The following is a 22,018-nucleotide window of genomic DNA, read 5'->3' as shown; positions in this document are numbered from 1 at the left end:
GGCTATGCCAAGGCGGGTTTGGGAATATATACATACCTAGTACTGTAAATGGTAACTTTACTTATACCTACTCCCCATTTCTATAGAACATGCCCTCTTCTGTTTATAGTCGGATTCTCGAGAAACTTCATGAGATACTAGAAAGAACGGCAGAAAGAAGAGTAGTCTCAAGCTAATGCTACGGCATGATATCCCCAATTGTGTATATCTAAAATTAACGAGGAGAAACAGTGTTGCCTGGCGCGGATGTGCCAAAAATAGTCAGACTCCGCAACAAATAAACAAATGTGCATTTCTACTAAATAGATTTCAGTCCGTCTCCATCTCACCCGACTGGTCCTTAGGATTCTTCACATTTTGCCGAACGCCATCCAGGAACGCTTCTACTGCATCTCCCCCACCCAGTGGTACGCCGCCTCGTCGCATAAATCCTCCGTTGGCAACAGGTACCCGTAGAGCCTCGCTAATGCTAGGAAGTCCGCCATCCCGAAGAGCAATGGTGAGACTGGCCAGGCTTTGAGTAAATTGTGGGGATCGGAGCACTTTGCGAAGGATATCTTTCTTCTGGGGGAGATCGAGAGATAATAAGGCCGCCTGGGCCAGCTCCGGGTCCGTGTCAGCTTCCGATGCCTCCGCATTGCCCTGGGCCAGCAGAAGCAATGCTGGCGGCAGAAAGTTTAGCAGATGATCAGTGGTTGTCTCGTCGGCGGCTTCAATAAATGGCAACGTAGTTGGGGGAGGGAGAAGGTCTTGCAGGGTCGTAGAGGGTCGTTCAGCGTCCTGGGTTTGGGTTTGGCCACCTAGGGATCGTAAAAAGTCTTGGACTACCGATGAGGAATCTGGGCCACTAGTTGCACTGAATGAAAAGAAGAAAAAGGAAAAACTCGTCAGAATAATCTACTCCCAATAAAGCAGGTAGAGATATGTACCTACGCTCGTCCACCATCGGCACCACCTTCTCTGGATTCTTGGCCTTCCTCACGAACATCTCCTCCGGTTGCATCTGGCCCAGCTCCACCACTGCTTCCACCGTGATTATGACTGGGGTCATGGTCAGTACCTTCCACGTCCTCCATAGTCTCGTCATCATCACCACCCGAGGATCGTCGAGGCAGGTTGGCAATTTCATGTTCCACATCGACCTCTTCACCTTGCAGCAAGACATCGACAATCTCGCCTAGCTTCAGATCACGCGGGCTAAACCAGCTCAAATCACCATTCTCGTGTTGGGTTTGGGATTGCATCCAGAAGAGGTATCGTTGAGAGCTGGAAGAGAACTTGAGGACAAAGACGCGACCGTTGGTTGCGGTCTTGCCGGAAGGCTGGTATGGAGTAAAGCTTCCATCCTGAGGGATCATCATCAAATCGAGTTCGGGCTCATCGAGGGGGGCGCTGCGGGGGCGCCAGCAGAAGTGCATCAGATCATCTTCGGAGTAGAGGTAGATGTAGCCGGGGGTGGGCTTCGGCTTCACACTTTGGGGGGGAAGTGGATGTCTAAAAGATATCAAGTCAATGTCAGTCAATGGGTTCTGCTAGGGTTACAGAGCCAGGCTAGGGTCAATCAAGCTCGCCCAATTCAGAGTCACCACATACATCAAGGTCGCAGATACCTGCTTTGAAGGTGATAATGGGAGCTATCGACATGGTGATTGAGGGGTAAGTTTAAATAATATCCAACCACAAATCAAAGACAAGTCAGGGATTGGGGATAGGACCACACAAGGTGGATGGAAAGGGAGGATTGATGAAGTTGAGATTGCGGAGGAGCTGTTGGAGGATACGTCAGTTCCTGCTTGTTTTGTGCTGAGCAGCTGACTTGCGCTTGCTGTTCCTGTCGATTGCCGTAATCTCTGTTTGTAGCCTTGTAAATAAGGCAGTAATAATTAGTCAGCATTCAAGCATCACCAAAATCACCGAGAGTTGTTGGTAAATAGGTGTTTACTCCCAGTGATTTGATGGCAGAAAGAATTCCGACCTCTTCAGTAATGCAATCATTCTAGTCACAAGTAATGTTTGAATTTGAGGATTTTTGATAGACTCAGCCATCAGCCTTAAGCCGATTTCACCGTAAATCACCGCAAATTCCCGACGCAGTCTCGCGGTCATGAACTGAATATATAATTCGGCTAACGCAGGCAGCTTCCAACTCAAACTTAATGATGGATCATTCCAATAAGTAAAACTTTACTTATTAAGGTGTACTTGGAAACGATACAGCCCATTCGAAACCATCTTACATATCTCTTCGCTTAATTTTGTTCTTTACAATCCATAGTTGAATTCCAGGATTATTCCTTGTCATCATGCCCTCCCTCAAAGTCCTCATCTGTGGCGGCGGGTGTGCTGGACCTGCCCTAGCATACTGGCTTGCTAGAACAGGCCATGAGGTTACAATTGTCGAACGCTTCCAGGCTCTTAGGGCAATAGGAGCCCAGATTGATCTCCGCGGTCAAGGTATCGAAGTGGTCAAACGGATGGGTCTCGACAGTGCCATTCGAAGCAAACTTGTGGATGAAGCAGGTGTATCCTTTATCGACTCCAATGGCAAATCCCACGCAACAATAATGGCCAATAAGTCTGGGAAAGGAGCACAGTCTCTCACATCAGAATATGAAATTATGCGAGGTGATCTAGTGCGCATTTTATATGAAGCAACCCACCAGAAAGTAAAATATATGTTCGGCACAACCATCGAAACATTTGAACAAGATAACTCGAACCATTCGGTTTTCGTTCAATTTTCCGACGGCTCACATGGCACATATGATATTCTCATCGGTGCAGATGGTCAAGGATCACGCATCAGAAAAGCCATCCTAGCACCTGACTCTCCAGAACCATATCGTAAACTCGGAATTCATATGGCATATTGGTTTATTCCTCGCAATGAGACAGACGACAACATACGCAGGGTTTATCTTGGGTCTCAAGGCCGAATGATCATGCGCCGAACCCATAACACCGCTCAAACCCAAGTTTATTTTGTTCTCAAAGACGATTCCCCCGAGCTATCAAGTATACCTCAAGCTTCAGTTGAAACACAAAAGCAGTATTGGAGTTCAAGATTTCAAGATGCTGGTTGGCAAAGTAGCCGATTTCTTCAAGGCATGGGGTCTACAGAGAATTGGTTTTGCCAGGAAGTCGTTCAGGTTCAGACCGATACTTGGTACAAAGGCAGTGTGGTGCTACTTGGAGATGCATCAAGCTGCCCTTCCCCATTTAGTGGTATGGGGACAACGGCGAGTCTTGTCGGTGCATATATCCTTGCTGGTGAGATCAATCGGAATGCGAATGATCTTCCTCAAGCATTTGCAAACTATGACGAGGTTTTTCGGCCATTTGTCAACGAAGTACAGGACATCAACACTTTCCTTTTGGGACTGACTATTCCACAAACGCGGTGGGGAGTAGCCATCCTTCGCTTTGTTGGCTGGCTTCTTTGTTTCATTAATATTCCTCACCTAGTATCTCTGTTTTCCAAAGAACGAGATGGAGACTGGAAACTACCTGATTATCCAGAGCTGGAGATGAACTAGATGCGGTATGTAGAGAAGAAATGCCATAGCTTACATGACTATAAATTGGGATCAAAGAGCAACATTCTCACCAAATAATGATGAATAATAAAGGACTGTAAATGTAGTATGTACAAGTCTGATATTGATAAAAGATGTTGGTAGCCCAAAGGTATAGTTAGTACTTGTAGTTAGATACTTAAAGTTGAGTTCGTGCTTAGGATGCCTCAATACACGCAAGTGGAGCGGGCCAATCTTATCGGCCTTGGTCCAACACAAGCCATCATTAGATCCAATGACCTGATCCAATCTAACTCGACTACAGAGTCCAAATACCCTAGAATGGTCAAGTATGGAGAAGTTAATGAGTGGATCCACCTTGGGGAGCGATGACTAATATCGGTTCGGCTAACCCGTATCACGTGAGATAGGGCTTGCTCTTCCCACAAACCCTCTAACGTAGACTCCACTGGCAAGTCCGCACATCAACCTCAACACCAACCCCCAACCCGACAACCACCTACACCATCTTCGTCACCATGTCGGACGGCCAGACGAAGCAGTTTGGAAAGGGCCAGCGGACTGTGCCCGCCCCGGCTCAGAAGGCCCAGAAGTGGTACCCCGTGGACGACGAGTCGCAGCCCAAGAAGGTCAGCATTCCCCGGGAATCAATCTACAGAAGAGACATCGAGGAGGAATACGGACATGCACCAATCGTTACGAATGAATGCGACCACATTGTCGAAGAATTGTGTGAATTGAGTCCGTCGGACACGAAAGAAAAAAGACTGGCGACTTGGTTCGTTTGAACACATTTAATGACGATCGGTAAAATTAAAACCGACTCACTTTTCGCACAACCGGTCGCATTCATTCGGAGACAATCGGCATGCCTCGCACTCGTGGATTTATTCTACAACGAATTCTTGGAAATATCTTTTCGATTTGGGTTTTTGAATTTCCAGTTTCTAACCATCATTATGTGTACAGGTTCGCAAGTCGCTGCGCCCCGCTAAGGTTCGCGAGAGCCTTCAGCCCGGTACCGTTCTGATTCTCCTTGCTGGCCGCTTCCGTGGCAAGCGTGTCATCCTCCTCAAGCACCTCGAGCAGGGTGTCCTCCTTGTCACCGGTCCCTTCAAGATCAACGGTGTCCCCCTCCGCCGTGTCAACTCCCGCTACGTTATCGCCACCTCCAAGCGCATTGACGTCTCCGGTGTCGACTCCAAGGCCATTGAGAAGATCTCCGCTCCCGAGTACTTCACCAAGGAGAAGAAGGCCGAGAAGAAGTCCGAGGAGGCTTTCTTCAAGCAGGGCGAGAAGCCCCAGGTGCGTTTCAACTCCCGCCAGAGCCATCTACTAGATGATCCAAGTCTATTTCACGAGAAACTTCAAGCTAACCTGTGTTTTACTCTCAACAGAAGAAGGTTGTTGCCTCCGCCCGTGCTGCCGACCAGAAGGCCGTCGACCAGTCCATCCTCAGCAGCATCAAGAAGGAGGAGTTCCTGAGCAGCTACCTCGCCAGCACCTTCAGCCTCCGCAACGGTGACAAGCCCCACGAGATGAAGTGGTAAAAAAAGGGCGACGTGGCCGCGGGTTCGGTAGATAGTTGGGGAGGACTCATCTTTCAACGAGGGGCGGCTCGATTGCAAATCGGCAATCCCATCGCGTGACGGAGGATTGGGTTTCACGAATCATGTAACTCCATGCGGAGAGTTCCGTTTAACACATGCTGTTTCGCTTTTTTCTTAGGATCTGCGGTTTTAATTCGGACACATCCAGCTGTTGTTTCTTCCTGTTTCAAGACATCCCAACTCCCCCCCCCCTCTTTTTTTATGCACCCTCCTTCACGCGTGGGACCCGGTTTTCGCATGACTCCCTTCTCCCTCGCAAGAAGGGGGGACCAAGCCGTGATGTGAAGAACTTCAAGAAAAAAAAATTTCAAAAATATCCCGCTCCAGCTCCCCGCTGGATTCTCTTTTTTATGTTCAGTATGACATACATCTTCAATTCCCAGGTTCAGGCGGCAATACAAAAATCGGGTACATTCTATTAGATCGTCGCATCTTACGTGTTGGCTACCGTAGTAGTATAACATTCCTGAACGCTTGAGTATATACCCTAGTTGTCTCGACTCAATAAGTAGTCTAGATCGACCATTTTATGGTCGAATTTGCATTTGTGCGGTCACGACGTAATTGGTCTGGGGTAAGTCTACCATGTGGCTTATCTCCGAGCCGACCGCATATCTATGCAGACGGAGTCTCGTTTCCATGAAGACGGCGTAAAGATATACGGTGCAGGGCTTTATATTAAAGCCCTGTCACAAGTAGGTAGTTGAGTACGACTCGCACTAATCTTGGATTAGACCGAATATTAAATTAAACATCACTTGAAATCGACCTTTCAAATATCAGATCCTAATTTTCATTAACGCCCAGTTCGTCTGCCAGTACTCCGTAAATATGTCTCTGAACAAATAATTCACCCATGTGACAACTATATATTCCAGACCTCCCATTTAAGTCTTCCGAGTATTCCTCCGCAATGTACCCTCTCTAATCCCACGATTTGACCTCTCAATAGCCTCGCTCACTCTTCCCTGAAACATCCGCTCCCTTTCATCATTATCATCATCATCATCACCGTCAGGAATGTTTGATCCAAATATCAAATCCAATAAGCCCCAAGGCCCGAAATTGCCATGTCCTCCACTCTCCAGATGTAGCTCTGTGCGACGTGCAACCCCGCCCAAGAAGAAGGACATAGGCATGACGGTATATCCACAGTATGCGAATGTCTCTTCTAGAGATATAATTGCCAGGTAGAGAAGGTACGTGAGTAAGTGGAAGCGGAGAAGCACGGCTGGAAGATACATCGGGAAAAATTTGCCAACCAAGTAAGGGAGTGGGTGGTCATAGCATGCTGTGAGAGGGTAGATGCCTCTAAGAGAGTGATGCCATGATTTATGGAGAGATGCAATCATTGGAGAACGTGGGTGGTGCAGCGCGTAGCGATGCGCTACATAAGACAGAATCTAAAAAGAGATGTTAGCAAGGCACTTTGAAGTATGATTCTCATCCCAATAGCAACAGAAAGATCAAAGGGATTCAAAGGGTTCACTTACCCCACGAAGAACGATACCACAGAGTAAATGCTTGATGATGCTTCCTGGCATAGGCAAACGCGAAGATATCTTCAACGCACTACGCCATCGCAGAACTTTGACCAGCAAAATCTCAATGAGGGCCTGCACAAAAAGACCAAGGAACAAGTTGAGCAACGACCACCCGACTATCTGAAAGTGCTTCAATTTGAGATTGCGCCGTCTCTTCCCACCAGGTAAACCGGCCTCACCCTGAGATTTGATAATAACCGCCACCGATGGAGCCATTACATCGAAAAGATACATCAGAGTCGACGGCACACCAAAGCACAGCAGACGCACGACGATAGTACCAATCATCTCAACTTTCAGAGCAGAGTGCGAGAAGATGAGTGTTGACCAAGTCATCCAGAAGAAGAGAAAATTCAGACTTGTGCTATAGGACGACATGAAGGGCACAAGAAAAAGCGATAGGAATGATAGTGAGAATAATGCGTCCAACATGATTTCGGATTGTTTCTTTGCCCGTAAATAAGGACTAGAGGTGCGATTATAGAGAGTTTGCGTCGAACAAAGAAAGGTGCGAGTCCAAAGCGGAGACTCGGATGAGCGATCAAAGGGCTTTGAAGGTATTCAAAGAACCTAAATATCCACTCCAAAGCTCTTTAAGCTTGAGCCTCTGCCCTGAAGATGTGACAAAGAGGGCTGAACTGATCAAAGAGTCGAATGCTGTAGTTCGATGGAATACTTAGATTTCGAGTTCAGGTGGGTCGTCGGCGCAAGGTGGAAAACTGCGCTGAAGGATCTGCGCCACGATAAATCTAAATTCGAATCCTGTACTCTGTGTGGAGTATGCGAATTGATTTCTTCAGCGACAAAAGATTAATTGCTCAATTCCACAGTATCAAGCAGAAAGATTATCGAGAGTGCAGTTTGTCATAAAAAGGTGGCGGGGGAAAAGAATGGAAAATTGAAGTGGCAGGGAAAGATCCGCACTACGTCACTGGCGCCCGCATTCCACGCGTGCAGAGCACGTCCTTCATACTTTACCTTCCTACTTTTGACGATTAAATTGGGACAAAGCAAAGCAGTGTATTTCATTAGTCACTAACAATAATAACAATAGCCGCCCTGATAAGAACCTCTATCATGAAAAAAGGAGGGGCATTAATCATGGCAAACGGGTGAAGTGGCTCTAGGGCAACATGATGGGTATAATACAATTGACTGCAATGCAGAGACAGATAGAGAGGAAGGCGGAGAGTATATAATGGCAGCTAGGATTGAGGGGTGGTGGCTTCCGGTGTCTCATCCTCAAGGTATCCTGCATTGGGAAGTCCATTGGTCTTGCCCCAGTTGAAGGCCTTATTGCGCAGGTCAGGAATGACTTGAAGGAACACCAAGTTGCTGAGCCAGCTGAGAATAGTGTCGCCGATTGGTGCGTTTCGAGGACTGGGACCCAAAGCGGTACCTTTCATGACATTGCCGACGAACATAGTGGTGATCAGGTATTCTCCACGCTCAAGAGCATTAATAGAGATCTGAGCAACCTCCTCTGGAGTCTGAGGCTTATCGGCTTCCTCAAGCATCTTGGTCAGCTCGGGCTTGAGCTTCTGTTCATTGTCGAAGCCACCGCTGAGAATTCCCATGGGGAAGATGGTGTGGATTTTAACATCCGCAGCAGGAGCGCTGTTGCGGTGACGTTGAGTGAAAGCTCCGTTGTACATCTCAATTTCTTGACTGAGAGTATCTGACAGGGAACGGATGGCGGCCTTTGCAGGCGAATAAGGACCGTAGCCAGCAATAGGAGTGAATGCAAGAGTGGAACAGGTGAAGATAAGGTGTCGACGAGGGTTCTGCATCTGAGCGCTTGGGGGTACAGGAGCAAGCCAGTTACGCAAAGTAGAATGAGCTGTGTTGGCCGCGGTCCAATACACAGTGTCCATTTGCTGTCGCTGCACTGAAATGGGCACCTCAGTGAAGAATCCAGGGTGGCAGAAGCCAGCACAGCACCAAACAATATCAGGGCCAGCGCCGTAGTTCCAGCCGGTGACCTCGGCAATAACTCGATCACACTCAGCAGGATCAGTAAGGTCGGCACTGATATAAAAGAAACGTTGTTTCAGGCTGTTCAGGGCCGCACGCTAGAGAGATTGTGAGTGAATGGAAATGAGATTGGACACAAAGTAAGTGCACTTACCCGCATTTCCTCGACAGTGCTTTGCAGCTTAGAGGTTGTACGTGCAACCACAACGACATGTGCACCTCGCCCAGCCAAATTTGTGGCGACGGCTCGACCCATGCCATCAGAGCCACCAGTGATGACCACAACCTTATCAACAGATGTCAGATACCAAGATGAGATGAGAAGCAGGAGGTCATGTACTTACACGACCTTCTACGGGGAACTCGTTCTTTCGACCAAATCCGAACATTTTGGCAACCGTATAAGCGATGACTGTGCAGACGAATACAGATATTCCCAAGGTCGGGATTGATAGTTCGTATACAGAGGAAAGCGAGGGGAGTTGAGGCATGAGGGAAGAAGAGAAAGAGAAAAATAGACAACGCGAGAGAAAAGAAAAGGGGGACAATTGGGTGTTCCTGCCTCGTTCAAGTTGTGGTTTGCTGACGGCAGGCAGGTGCGATGGTCGAGAGTGGTTTCCACAAAACCATATGACAGTACATAAGTCCATATATAAGTGTAATATACTGGTTCTCATCTTTCATTTACTGCAAACCAGACAAATTACCATATTTGGACTAGTGGAACATAGGCGGTCAGGGCGGTCACTGCAGAAAAAAAAATAGTTTGGCGGTCTTTCGCAAAGTCGACCAGCTTCAAAAGTGAACAAACTCGTCATGGGAAAAAGAAAGGCGGGTGGTCGCCCAGCGGCGAAGAATGATACTCCTGCACGCACAAAATTTGATATTGAGGAGCGGTTCGACGATTCCGAGGATGAGTTCCAAACCGGTCGAGACCAGATTTTACTCGATGAGGCTCCTGATGCGAAGCGCCGACGGAGAGTAGCCGAAGATGGTGTGTTTATGATTCTCAGATGATTACTCAATTGAAGTCGTATTAACCAGTTTGTATAGAGGAAATGTTTCAACCTTCCGACGAAGAGATTCTCGGCTACGAATCCGTGGACGAGGACGAGGACGACGAAGACGTCGAAGGCGAGGATTACGACGATGAATATGATGATATGGGCCGACCAAAAAGCAAGAATGACGAAGCTTCAGATGAAGAGGATGAGGGTATCGCAGCTTGGGGTTCATCGAAGAAAGATCTCTACAACGCAGACCAGATCGAGACCGAAGTTGATGCCCTGGAAGAAGAACAGGAGGCCAAGCGTCTGCAGCAAAAGCAGCTACAGGCTATGGAAGAAGCTGACTTTGGATTTGACGAGTCTGAATGGGCTGATTTCAAGGACGCCGATGAAGCTGAGGATGCCGGAGCAGTTACGGAAGTCCTCCCTCAGCTGGAGATCACCGACGACATGAGCACCGAGGAAAAACTGAAGATTCTGAAGTCGCGATACCCGGAATTCGAGCCACTGGCTAAGGATTTCACCGATTTACAAAGCACACACAAGGAACTGCAAACGCAGGCGTCAAATGCGCAGACACCGGTAACCGACGATGATGATGATGAGCCCCAACCCGCTTCCGTTGCTGTCATTAAATTGCGTGCCCTATCAGCATATTTGGGCGCTATCGGCATGTATTTCATGCTTCTTGCCTCATCATCCGATGGCACCAGCGGCAGTGTCTCCATGTCACCTGCTGAGCTTCGACAACATCCTGTCATGGGTTCTCTAGTCAAATTCCGCAAGCTTTGGGAGAAGGTTAAGAATGTCGAGGAGATTGTCGAGGAAGACTCAGAGCTCGAGGAGTCTGATGAGGAGGAGGAGGAGATCGAGCCTGTCACCAAGAAGTCTGATAAGGCCGAGAAACAAGCAACGAAGCCCAAGGAAACCGCTAAACCGAAGAAACTTAGCAAATCTCAACGAGCCGCCCAAGAAGCTCAAGCTCAGGCTGAGGCTCGTCGTGTCGAGCGTATTCGCGCGGCTGAAGCTGGCCTTGCCGACCTTGACGACCTAGTCACTGAATCCACCGGGAAACGCAATACCAAGAAGACCAAGAAGGCCTCTAAGGAGGATGATGATTCCGATTTCGGCGACGAGGGCGCTCTCACAGCCCGTGAAGCCGAAGAGAAAGCCAAGCAAAAGCGTTCTCTCCGTTTCTACACCTCACAACTGGCGCAGAAGGCTAATAAGCGAAACATCGCTGGCCGTGATGCAGGTGGCGATGCGGATATTCCTTACCGCGAACGTCTCCGTGATCGACAGGCTCGTCTTAACGCCGAGGCCGAGAAGCGCGGTCGTCAACAAGCAGATATTGGCGAAGAACTGGGTGGTGATAGTGACGAGGAAGATCGTCGTGTCCGTAAGGAATTGCGCGATGGTGGCAACCAGTCAGGTACCGACGATGATGAATACTATGATATGGTCGCGGCTAGATCAAAGCAACGCAAGGATGACAAGCAAGCTCGATCAGAAGCATATGCCGCTGCAGCTCGTGAGGGTGGTCACGTTGAAATACAGGAGGAGGTTGGACCTGACGGCAAGCGTGCGATCACTTACCAGATCGAGAAGAATAAGGGCCTTACGCCGAAGAGAAGCAAGGACTCACGCAATCCGCGTGTCAAGAAGAGAAAGAAGTATGACGAGAAGAAGAAGAAGCTTGGCAGTATTCGGCAGATCTATAAGGGTGGGGAGAGCCGTGGTGGATATGGTGGTGAGCTTACGGGTATCAAAAAGAACCTGGTCAAGAGTGTCAAGCTTTGATCGGTATAGATTTTATGGATGTATTTGGTTACTTCAGGCGTCTAATATTCTCATGGAAGATAAAGGCATTTTTTGTATATACCTTTCAATTTACCAGTTTTACGTCCATATTGTGGCCATTGCTTTGCCCGAGTAACTTGAGAAAGAACATTAAACTTGAGGATACTAGTATATACACTAAACAGGATCTTGCATATAATTATACCCAGAAGCAGCACTTGTGTAGATTCGACTGAACGACAAATGTATGAAATTCATGCATCTACGCCTTTTTCAAGCGCATAGGAAACATGGGCAATCCCTCTGCAAACTGAGGTCGACCAGGGATTTCCACAATATGTGATTTATTCTTCTTGCTGGAGGTTATACTGGAACATAGTTAGAATCAGCACTATCTAGTATTCAAGATCATCTAGTAAGGTATTACCTGTTCGTCGAAGTCGGTGACATTGGAATCTCAGAATCTTTCGTCGACGTTGAGTCCTGTGAATTTCGACTTCGTTTCGGGACTATATCTTTCGAAGCCCGACGGAATTTCTTTGACAGGCGCTCTGTAGTCCTGACACTAGAATGTGTGCTTTCTGATTTCGTTGGTTGAGTATTAAGATCGGTGATTGGAATCGGTGCTGCGTCCGATCTCCGCCGTGTATACGGTGGGAGGGCATCTGGCGTGGTTGGAGAGGTTGTAATGTCGATGGAAGGAGATTGTTGTGCATGATTCGCACGATTGGACTCGCACGATTGAGGCTCGCTGGTTTGTACTTGTGCGAAGGATGTTGTACGTAAAGCGGGATGATTGTTGAGTGTTGTACTTGGGTCGGAAACTTGATTGCGTACGATTTGTTTATACGTATCGCTGTCAAATCCGAGACTATGAGAGGCAGGTAACGGTAGCTGTGGGTGTTGATCGGGGGAATTGCTTTGACTTGTCGTTGTCAAGTCTATTGTGCCTGGTAGGAGGACGTCGCGAGTTCTTTGAATCTCCCCTGAACTTTGTGCTAATGATGAAGATAGATTTGCATCTAGCGGATGAGTAGTATTGGCTTGTTCAGCTCTATCTTGCTCATCCTCTGGCTCTGAATCTTGCTGCAAAGGAACAAACCATGCGTGATCCAATGCATCTCGAGCTGACAATCGATGCGAGGGCTTTGATGCAAGCATTGACTTGATGAATAGCGTGGCTTCTGGACTAGCTGAGAACTGTGTTAGAAGTCCTAGTGGCAGCTCTATTTCACCTTTCTGGTAGGCAAGTAAGTCCCGTTGATAGGAGAACAGTAGTTGTCCAGTGAGCAGATAATAGCTGATCACGCCAGTGGACCACAGGTCCCCTTCCGCCTGAAATTCTGTAGTAGAATCATGACTGACTTCTTGCGGCTCCCATATATTTTGAAAGACTTCCGGGGCAGTAAAGGCTGGGATGGAATTAAAAGATTGTCGACCAGTCAGTCCCTCTAGCACTCGTCTCTTGATACCAAAGTCGCCAATCTTGACCCACCAATCTGGCCCAGCCGAGAGTACAAAAATATTCTGAGAGAGGGATATTAGCTGCTATTGCCGTTTTCATATACTGTATGAGATCGGAAATTGAGATTAAGTACCTTAGGCTTGAGATCTCGATGAGCAAACCCATTACTATGCATGAAGTCCAAACCTTCTAGTAGCTGAAGTGTGATACACTGTGTCTCTCGTTCGGAGAAAGGCCGTATGATATATCGCTCAAGATCCCCAGCTGGCAAATACTCCATCACAAGAAAGAGAGACTCGGTGTTTTCGAACCATCCTGTCGATTTTACGAAGCAACCATCGTACTAGTCTTGTCAGCGGAGAACGCTTGGCGAAATGGATTGCGGGGATTTGCTACTGTACCTTTTGCTGAGAAAGCTTGGCAATTGCTTCTAGTTCACGATCGTAATCAATGGAGTCGAAGTTCTCTCGAATTTTGCGCACTTCTTTGACGGCCCGTAGCTTACTTCCACCATCGGACGTGCATTTTTCTAACCATACCGTGCCAAACATCCCAATACCAATATGTCTTTGTCTCTGCCATACTTCTTCTCGCTCTCGACGTCGAGCGCGACGACCTGCAAGACCTGCGATGTGGCTTGATTCGAGAAACGTGTGGGTAGTACGTTCAGGCTCAAGCTTAGTGGGTAACTTGGCGTCTCTGACCAGTTCTGACTGCGATTGCGACATGTGGAGTACAGGAGAGGAAAACCCCGGATTATGATTCAGGTTGAATTTGACGATAATGTCTATGTAGAAAAGGTGGCCCTGAGGATAGAAAGGTCAAGTTGAATTGTAAGAGTTGGCGCGAAGGGAAGATACAGGATCAAGGCAGCTCGCCATTAGCTGCGAGCCACTACTCAGCCTTCAAGTCATCATGTCTGACCGGGGTAGATCGGGGTAAATTCGTATGATTCGGCCCCCAGATGTTCAGCCCCCCCAAATACATTCGTACTGGAACAGACAGAGTGGAGAGTTTTCATAGTAGTGCACTAGGAAGAGTATAGATCGACGCCGAAGTAACGTGGATTGTTGGACCAATTAAGAATGTCAACTCAGCAAGGCGCAGGGACAAATTGTTGGGAGGTAAGAAATATTTATACAAAATTTGCCCTTCATATATCTCTCCCAAGCTCAGTTGGAGGCCTTGAATAACTCCTCGAGTATAGTCCTCGCCTTCTGACAGTTTGTCTTCTGATCCAAAAGGTTTACTGCAAGGAACTTTCTTGCCAGTATGTTCTAGATGAGATATATCAGTACTCCGGTACATTTTATAATGAGTCCATTGAAGCATACTGCACTCTGAAGACTTCTCGTCTCCTCAGTGGATAAGATGGCGCATGCTGCGATCAGATTCTCGCCCCGAGCTGCCAAAGATGCAATCTCATCTGCACGGGCGACGATAGCCATATCAATACCATTGATTGCCGCACATCTTTTTTCATAGAATAGTAAGCAAATGTGACCTTATAATGGATGGACACCGTACATAGTTCCAAAGCTTTTGCTGCTGCGACCTAGGCGAAAGCTGTATGGCATTAGTATCTCAACCTTAAACATATGGCGAGAAGATTTACTTGTAGAGGTATGCTATTTGATCTTCCGCTTCATCAGGCTCCTCGGATACTTTGACTTCCATGTGTCCAAGCTGCAGTCCTGGGCGTGGTGCTAGCAGGTTGTTCTCAAAAATCTCGTGAAAGTGTGTAGCGGCGATGACCTTCGGGGAATCGTTCATGTTGAGCAAGTGCTCGAATACACCGCAGGCTAGCCCAATGCCATCTATAGTAATTAGTGAATTGTCTTCCCAATATATAGCCAAAGACAAAATGGAGATTTGTTGTAAATCAGAACGTAACGAACCGCTTTCATTAGTTCCTTTGCCGAACTCATCGATGAGAATCAAACTTCTATTTGAAACCTGCCTCAGGCAAAGAGAAATTTGTTGCAAGTCACTCATGAAAGTGCTTTGTATCTGGATATGGTATCAGTTCTGTCCATTCATAAGGGCGAATGCGGTACCTTAGAAACGCTTTCTTGCGTATTGATCTTGGTCAAAATCTTGTCTGTGATGCCGAGCTCAGCACTATCCGCAGGAACAAAGCTACCTAGTATTAGTGTAACCATTAAGTCGTATAATGAGGATGGAACAGACCTCCCAATTTGAGCAAGATAAACCATAAGTGCAACCTGCTTCATGTAGACGCTTTTCCCGGAAAAGTTCGGGCCCGTAAGCAGGAGCATGCTTGGGAGTTGATCTACTTGAGAGCTGTCCCTGCCAGAATCAGACGATGAAGTCCCAGCTCTTATAGCAAAGTCATTTGGCACATAGGATGGGACTGTAAGCTCTTGCAATAGATGACTGGAAGATATCAGTATAATGTGGTTTTGGATGTAATGATGGTATCATTACCGGCCACCTTTGATCCTGACGAGATTGTCTGATACCATGCGAGGTCGGTTTAGCTTATAGAACATGGCAGCTTGAGTGAGTGCAAGAAGACTATAGAAATTATGAGCGAGAGTATCATATGATCAGGAAGTGCTTCGCTTGCCTACCTGTCGAGTTCCCCACAAATATCAGATGTGTCAACGAGCATTTCTTCATACTGAAGAACGTTCTGGGCAAGGTCATACACGATTTCAATTTCCTTCTCTGTGAGGCAGGTTGAGCTGACCAGCAAAGAAAAATAATCTGGTTAGCTCAAACTTACCGCATATAAGACCATAAATGTCCCCAAGCTTTCCGTCTAGCTCTCGCATTCGAAAGTCTTTGAAGTAGGCTCTGCTTTCTGTGGTGAAAATAAGTTCCCAGTCTGCACTCCCGGAATAAATGGGCTGTTCTCTGTCATTGAGGGGAATCGCGATATTGAATCCAAGCTGGGGGAAATATATCACATTCACGTCGATGTCAAGGTCTTCAGGGATCGTCATAGCAATTTCAGTAGCTACATTTTTCAACAGGCTGTTTAGTCCCTCATATCGATCCTTCATCATGTCGAGATTTCTATCAAGGCCTTGCTTGACAACTGTTCTGCCTTGCTCTTCTGAATTGTCGATGTCAACCTGCTAACATTAGTCGCTGTGTTATTCTAGTGAAGGATTAGCTCACAATTTCTTGTATCGTTCCACCCACTTTGTATAACTGGGCAGTCTCAAATATTCGAAGCGCCTGTTTGTTGTTAGAATAATAATAAAAAAGCGAGACTATGAAGTGCGACCTTGGCTTGGAGGGGCAGGTTCTCTGACCCAGAAATCTCCTTGAGGGAATCCTGGATGTCAATTGAATGGAAAGCAAACTTTCAAAGAGTCAGCGGTGTCTCAGTATTGCTTCGGAGCACGTACAGCTAGCAAGCTTGCCCACACCGTCGTCTTGAAGCCAGTAATTTTAGCACTTCCAGTACTGATCCCTTTATGAAGGTTCGTCATCACAGGTCGAAGATTCTTTATGTATTTCATTGCCTTGGTCATCTTATCCAGTGCGGCTTTGTTGTCCGGTCGAGAGAAAACGCCAATAAAGTCGTGCCGTTGTTGGATAATGTTGAGGTCCAAGCTAGGCCGAAGAAATATTTGCTTTAATCGGGCTCGACCCTGAGGGCTGTGAGCGAAACGTAGGAAGATACCATATACCGATAACCCTTCCTTGCTGCTCGATGGCTTTGTGCCTGGGCCCTGGTTGAACAGATTTGGATGAGACTCGTGTTGAATAATTTGAAGAGACTGCAATGTATTGCTACTTATCCACCTGTCCCACAGGAAGAATTAGCAGGCGAAGACAGTATCTGTGTGATTATTGAACATGATGACTCACATTGTATTCTCCAGATTGAACATTTCTAGAGACCTGACTTGAAAAGGGCATTGATCCATCGGGCCGATAGGATCTATACTTGTGCCAGTGGTCCTGCGTCGCTGCAAATATGCGAGGACAGCCCCAACACATCCGATTGTGATGATATTATCCATGTCAACAGAGCTGGAGATGTGCAGTAGTCGTCCCTCTTGAAGAGTGAATCCCATGTCCTCTGGTTTCACTTCCTCAGGTCCGCAAATTCCGCTATGAGGTACAAAGAAACGAACTCGTTGCTCATGGGCCGATGATACATCAAGTGCTACCAGTCTGCTCTCCGCGTTTGAGGTACTGAACTCTTGGGTGGGACGCACATCAATCTGATATGGGAGATAGGAGGACGTGTCTGAAAAGGTATGCATTAGCTAGACACCGATCTCGGTATCAAGATGAGAATTACCGGTCTCTTGCGCAAGGCTTTGACTGTGATCCAATACCCCAGAAAAGTCAACACGTGAGGGCACCAGAATGACGGTGGGCTTGATTTGGCGTATCACTAGCGATATTGTCAGGACCGAACTAATATATTGGAGCTTGGAAACAAAGAGTGAATATACAAGCTTCAATTATTCCGTCTTCGCATGGTCGATTATCTCCCAGAAGATACATTCTCTGCTTTCCCGCCAGATAGTATGCACAGCCTACTGTGCCGTAGTCTTTCACGTCGATGGCAGCGATGACATGACCGAGGTCGTCCTCACTGGCTTGTTGATGGCCATCCCCTTCGTCATTCAACGCAATTTGATAGGAAGACGAGATTGATTCATTATCCAACGGACCCGGTGACTGGAATTGATTTTCCAAGTTGGCAAACACTCGAATTGATGCATGGACTGGGTGACCGGGCTTTGATCCATAAGTACGGGGAGTGATTGGATGTCGTCGAGAGAACTCCGGGGATCTTTTTCGTTTCTGAGACAAGCGCATGCTGATGAACCCGGTAATTAGAAAAGGATTTTCAGCTGGAGGTTAACTCAGTGCAAAATGTAAAAGGGGCGTAAGTGCCGAGGAAGTCGCTCTGCCAAAATGAGATGAAATCGCGCGTGGTCACGTTGCCTTCACTTCTAGCGCCGACCTTAATCGAGTCGCTGTAGATCCTACTTGGTGCTAGGCGAGAGAGAAAGGATGAATTTTGATGAGCATAATTTCATTAATGTACATTTGAAAGAAGAGTACTAATATAAAAATTGTAAGAAGAATGAGGATTCACCAGTGAATACAAACAACACTTAACACCAACCAAAACATGCTCCTATAAAACATTTGCTAGAATCAAACAATCAGATGAAACATGTTATCGTATCATGCCTTGTCCTCAATGCCATCCACTGAAACATCGAGTGAGGTCTTGTCCTCGGTGAGAGAAACACGAGCAGTCTGCCCCGAGGTAATTTCACCACGAATGATCTTGTCCGCGAGGCGGTTTCCAATCTCCTTTGCAATTAAACGATTAAGAGGACGAGCACCAAATTTGGGATCGTAGCCTCGTTCACAGAGCCAGTCTTTGATTTCATCGTCGACTTGCAGAGTCATACGGCGGCTATCAAGACGACCCTGCAGTTCCTTGATCCGAATATCGACAATATCTCGCAATGCTTCTCGGGAGAGGCGTTTGAAGATAATGAACTCATCCATTCGGTTCAGGAACTCAGGTGGATACGCACCCTGGACGACATCCAAGACAGCCTTTTTGATATCGTCTGGAACCTCGGCACCCTCCGTGTCTCGGTATGAATGCAAAGGGTCGGCACCAACAAGAATATCGGCACCCAAGTTGGAAGTCAGAACAATCAGGGTGTTTCTGAAATCAACTTTATGGCCTTGGGCGTCAGTAAGGAAACCCTCATCCAGAACTTGCAGCAGAAGAGCGGAGATATCTCGGTGAGCTTTTTCGAACTCATCGAAAAGGAGTACCGCGTACGGTTTGCGCCTGACAGCCTCAGTGAGCTGACCGGCATCATCATAACCAACGTAACCAGCGGGGGAGCCAATGAGACGACTAATTGTGTGCTTCTCCTGGAATTCACTCATATCGAATCGTACAACAGCAGTTTCAGTGGAGAAGAGGAACTCTGCCATCTTTTTGCAAAGTTCAGTTTTACCGACACCAGTTGGGCCAAGGAACATAAAGGATGCGAGCGGACGGTTCTCTCCACTAAGACCGGCTCTTTGCATGCGCACCGCATTGGAAACAGCGGAAAGAGCTTCATCCTGTCCACGAACGGATTTTCGAAGAGTGTCCTCCATATGGATCAATTTTTCAACCTCGCCAGCCATAAGCTTGTTGACTGGGATACCAGTTGTTCGAGAGACCACATTTCCAATATCGTCAGAGGTCACGGAGTCATGAATCAGGGTTTGAGATCCCGCAAGCTGCTCTGCGCCCTCCTTAGGGAGCTTGGATTCGAGTTCAGGGATGGTGGAATAACGCAGCTCTCCAGCCCGAGCATAATTGCCTTCGCGCTGTGCTCGGTCGAGCTCAAAGCGCGCACGTTCGAGTTCCTCTTTCGTATTCTTGATAGAGTCAATCTCGGCCTTCTCCTTTTCCCAAACTTCGGTCAATTTGCCTGCTTCCTCCTGCTTGACTTTCAACTCCTCTTGGAGCTGTTCGCGACGCTCGCGACTGCTCACATCGGTTTCCTTGCGTAAGGACTCGAGCTCAATCTGGATAGTGGTGATGTCACGCTCGAGCTCGCGGATCGCATCTGGTTTGGATTCTTGTTGCAAGCGAAGGGCTGAAGCAGCCTCATCAACCAGGTCGATAGCTTTATCCGGGAGGAATCGATCAGTGATATAACGGTTGCTGTAAGTAGCGGCAGCTACAAGGGCACCATCCGTGATTCTCACACCATGGTGGACCTCATATTTGTTCTTGATACCGCGCAAGATGGAGATTGTCGAGGCGACAGAAGGCTCGCCAACTTGAATCGGTTGGAATCGTCGAGCCAGAGCAACATCCTTTTCAATTAAGCGATACTCATTCAAGGTAGTGGCACCACAGCATTGAAGCTCGCCTCGAGATAGAGCAGGCTTGAGGAGGTTGCTCGCGTCAATACTGCCCTCAGCTTTACCCAGGCCCAGCAAGGTGTGCAACTCGTCAATGAACAATATCACACCACCTTGAGCGTCCTCGACTTCCTTCAACACAGACTTCAGACGTTCCTCAAAGTCACCGCGGAATTTTGCGCCAGCAATGAGGGAGCCGAGATCTAATGAGATCACCTTCTTGTTCTTGATACTCTCCGGGACATCTCCTTGAACAATCCGCTGGGCCAGGCCTTCCAGCACCGCTGTTTTACCAGTACCAGCCGCACCAATTAGAACGGGGTTGTTCTTAGTACGCCTAGAGAGAACTTGGATTGTTCGATGGATTTCAGCGTCCCTTCCAATTACCGGGTCAAGCTTTCCGGCCTTCGCTTTCGCTGTGAGGTCCACACCATATTGTTCCAAAGCAGGCTTCTCTTCCTCCCCACTCATGTTCATACGATGTGTACCTCCTGGCGGATGAGGACGGCCATTGGCATAAGTGCGTACGAAAGTACTCGGTGGGAGCTTCGTCAAAGGTGCAAGGTGTATCGAAGTCCGGGGAAGTACCGAGGCGCGAGAAGTTGTCAATGATCGCGCAGAGAGGAGATTGGGGTTTCGGAGCAGTCGAGCACGACCAGAAATAGAGAGTCGCATAGCCATTCTGATCAAAGATACTACCATACGGGCAATCCGATGACAGCGATGATCACCAGGGGAGTACTTTGTACTTTAAAGTGCATTAAATAGCCCACCTTATCGAGACGTCAGGCAGCTTCTCGAATACTCCACCAGTGAAGCTCTCAGTGGCGGAGAAAAGTCCAAGCTCCGTCACCGGGCCACCGCCCAGGTCACGTGGTTGCCTGCTTAGCCGCTAAATTTTTTTTGCGTGCCCCTCCTTGCAAAACTCGTCTTTCTTCTCTTTTTCCCCCCTTTTCCTTTTCTTCTCTCCAACACATCAAAACTTCCACCTTCGTTCATCATGGGTTTCACCGACTTCGTTTCTGACGCCGGCCTGTCCCGTACGCACTCCTTCGTTCTGCTTTCTTGACTTTGGAACGTGAATGAATTAAAAGACTGACTGTTGCCATCCAGTGGCCAACAACTACCTGGCTACCCGCAGCTACATCGTTGGGTATGTATTCGAACTTTTCTTTCTTTTTGCTTCCCCTGTCCTGCATCGAAGTTTTTAATTTCTTTGCAACCCGACCTGGACACACCGTCCCATGTCTCGTATGGGACGTTGGCTCCAAATTGCTTCTAAATGATGAGAAAAAATTGGTCCGTGTTTAGGAGGCGGATTAAGACCCCGCTGCATGACTACATCCAATTGCGAGAAATCGCGTCTCTGATCCCGATTGCTTTTTTACAATCTGAATTGCTATATCGTTATGTGTCGAACGTCTCAACTGACTGTCTTCGATAGCCACGCCCCCAGCCAGGCCGATGTTGTGACCTACAAGGCTTTCACTGCCTCTCCCGACGCTGAGAAGTACCCCCACGTCGCCCGCTGGTACAAGCACATCGCCTCTTACGAGAGCGAGTTCCCCACCCTTCCTGGTGACGCCTCCAAGGCTTTCACTGCCTACGGCCCCGAGGGCTCTGAGGCCTCTGCCAACCCCAAGGACAAGCCCGCCGAGGAAGAGGAGAGAGGAGGACCTCTTCGCCTCTGACTCCGAGGATGAGGACCCCGCCGTCGTTGCTGAGCGCAACAAGAACTTGGAGGAGTACAAGAAGAAGAAGGCCGCTAAGGGACCCAAGCCCGCCGCCAAGTCCCTGGTCACCCTGGAAGTGAAGCCCTGGGGTATGTTAAATTCTTTCAATTCCCGCACTTTCTTCGCGTTCCCACTTGCTAATCTTACTCATTAATAGATGACGAGACCAACCTGGAGGAGCTCGAGGCCAACGTCCGTGCCATTGAGATGGATGGTCTGGTCTGGGGTGCTTCCAAGTTCGTCGCTGTTGGCTTCGGTATCAAGAAGCTCCAGATCAACCTGGTCGTCGAGGACGAGAAGGTCTCCACCGACGAGCTCCAGGCTCAGATCGAGGAGGACGAGGACCACGTCCAGTCCACCGACGTTGCTGCCATGCAAAAGCTGTAAATGGGAGTTTGTCGGATAACGTAGAAATGGCGTGATGATGGAATTGATGTCTTAGGAACCCCTAGTTACGA

General features: G+C 47.9%; 11 protein-coding genes across 11 annotated transcripts; 4 read left to right on the top strand and 7 right to left on the bottom strand.

The window, feature by feature from the left end:
* Positions 1-309: 309 nt before the first annotated feature.
* On the bottom strand, positions 310-1,644 carry N7469_011421 (uncharacterized protein; the record flags this gene model as incomplete). Its single annotated transcript, XM_056650326.1, has 3 exons — positions 310-856; positions 934-1,529; positions 1,594-1,644. 3 exons carry the CDS (start codon positions 1,642-1,644, stop codon positions 310-312), a joined length of 1,194 nt encoding a protein of 397 aa, XP_056495390.1.
* Positions 1,645-2,303: 659 nt separating this feature from the next.
* Positions 2,304-3,536, top strand: N7469_011420 (uncharacterized protein; the record flags this gene model as incomplete). The annotated part of the gene is made up of 1 exon (XM_056650325.1): positions 2,304-3,536. The coding sequence occupies one exon, from the start codon at positions 2,304-2,306 to the stop codon at positions 3,534-3,536; it is 1,233 nt and encodes a 410-aa protein (XP_056495389.1).
* Positions 3,537-3,975: 439 nt separating this feature from the next.
* On the top strand, positions 3,976-5,330 carry N7469_011419 (60S ribosomal protein eL6). The gene is made up of 3 exons (XM_056650324.1): positions 3,976-4,165; positions 4,506-4,841; positions 4,934-5,330. Exons 1-3 carry the CDS (start codon positions 4,055-4,057, stop codon positions 5,084-5,086), a joined length of 600 nt encoding a protein of 199 aa, XP_056495388.1. The 5' UTR covers positions 3,976-4,054; the 3' UTR covers positions 5,087-5,330.
* Positions 5,331-6,033: 703 nt separating this feature from the next.
* N7469_011418 (sterol desaturase family protein) lies at positions 6,034-7,122 on the bottom strand (the record flags this gene model as incomplete). Its single annotated transcript, XM_056650323.1, has 2 exons — positions 6,034-6,549; positions 6,640-7,122. 2 exons carry the CDS (start codon positions 7,120-7,122, stop codon positions 6,034-6,036), a joined length of 999 nt encoding a protein of 332 aa, XP_056495387.1.
* A 773-nt stretch (positions 7,123-7,895) lies between these two features.
* Positions 7,896-9,053, bottom strand: ksrA (3-dehydrosphinganine reductase; the record flags this gene model as incomplete). Its single annotated transcript, XM_056650322.1, has 3 exons — positions 7,896-8,762; positions 8,819-8,950; positions 9,009-9,053. The coding sequence occupies 3 exons, from the start codon at positions 9,051-9,053 to the stop codon at positions 7,896-7,898; spliced, it is 1,044 nt and encodes a 347-aa protein (XP_056495386.1).
* A 427-nt stretch (positions 9,054-9,480) lies between these two features.
* N7469_011416 (something about silencing 10 family protein) lies at positions 9,481-11,471 on the top strand (the record flags this gene model as incomplete). Its single annotated transcript, XM_056650321.1, has 2 exons — positions 9,481-9,658; positions 9,718-11,471. The coding sequence occupies 2 exons, from the start codon at positions 9,481-9,483 to the stop codon at positions 11,469-11,471; spliced, it is 1,932 nt and encodes a 643-aa protein (XP_056495385.1).
* A 262-nt stretch (positions 11,472-11,733) lies between these two features.
* N7469_011415 (uncharacterized protein) lies at positions 11,734-13,216 on the bottom strand (the record flags this gene model as incomplete). Its single annotated transcript, XM_056650320.1, has 3 exons — positions 11,734-11,839; positions 11,899-12,998; positions 13,070-13,216. The coding sequence occupies 3 exons, from the start codon at positions 13,214-13,216 to the stop codon at positions 11,734-11,736; spliced, it is 1,353 nt and encodes a 450-aa protein (XP_056495384.1).
* Positions 13,217-13,328: 112 nt separating this feature from the next.
* N7469_011414 (uncharacterized protein) lies at positions 13,329-13,664 on the bottom strand (the record flags this gene model as incomplete). The annotated part of the gene is made up of 1 exon (XM_056650319.1): positions 13,329-13,664. One exon carries the CDS (start codon positions 13,662-13,664, stop codon positions 13,329-13,331), a length of 336 nt encoding a protein of 111 aa, XP_056495383.1.
* A 444-nt stretch (positions 13,665-14,108) lies between these two features.
* Positions 14,109-17,748, bottom strand: N7469_011413 (MutS family protein MSH5; the record flags this gene model as incomplete). Its single annotated transcript, XM_056650318.1, has 16 exons — positions 14,109-14,213; positions 14,271-14,409; positions 14,464-14,502; positions 14,552-14,753; positions 14,835-14,946; positions 14,994-15,075; positions 15,127-15,333; positions 15,385-15,474; positions 15,531-15,627; positions 15,686-16,037; positions 16,084-16,143; positions 16,193-16,270; positions 16,317-16,716; positions 16,783-17,167; positions 17,222-17,317; positions 17,379-17,748. 16 exons carry the CDS (start codon positions 17,746-17,748, stop codon positions 14,109-14,111), a joined length of 2,814 nt encoding a protein of 937 aa, XP_056495382.1.
* Positions 17,749-18,123: 375 nt separating this feature from the next.
* hsp78 (chaperone ATPase HSP78) lies at positions 18,124-20,508 on the bottom strand (the record flags this gene model as incomplete). The annotated part of the gene is made up of 1 exon (XM_056650317.1): positions 18,124-20,508. One exon carries the CDS (start codon positions 20,506-20,508, stop codon positions 18,124-18,126), a length of 2,385 nt encoding a protein of 794 aa, XP_056495381.1.
* A 319-nt stretch (positions 20,509-20,827) lies between these two features.
* N7469_011411 (translation elongation factor 1 subunit beta) lies at positions 20,828-21,947 on the top strand (the record flags this gene model as incomplete). The annotated part of the gene is made up of 5 exons (XM_056650316.1): positions 20,828-20,867; positions 20,941-20,980; positions 21,272-21,358; positions 21,420-21,649; positions 21,718-21,947. The coding sequence occupies 5 exons, from the start codon at positions 20,828-20,830 to the stop codon at positions 21,945-21,947; spliced, it is 627 nt and encodes a 208-aa protein (XP_056495380.1).
* Positions 21,948-22,018: the final 71 nt, after the last annotated feature.

The sequence above is a fragment of the Penicillium citrinum genome (genome assembly GCF_028827155.1).
Source record: "Penicillium citrinum strain IBT 23319 chromosome Unknown utg000010l:1.0-1229701.0:1.0-1230130.0, whole genome shotgun sequence".
NCBI lineage: Eukaryota > Fungi > Ascomycota > Eurotiomycetes > Eurotiales > Aspergillaceae > Penicillium > Penicillium citrinum.
Note: the sequence above shows the minus strand (reverse complement) of the source record. Positions and strands in the feature narration are given on the sequence as shown.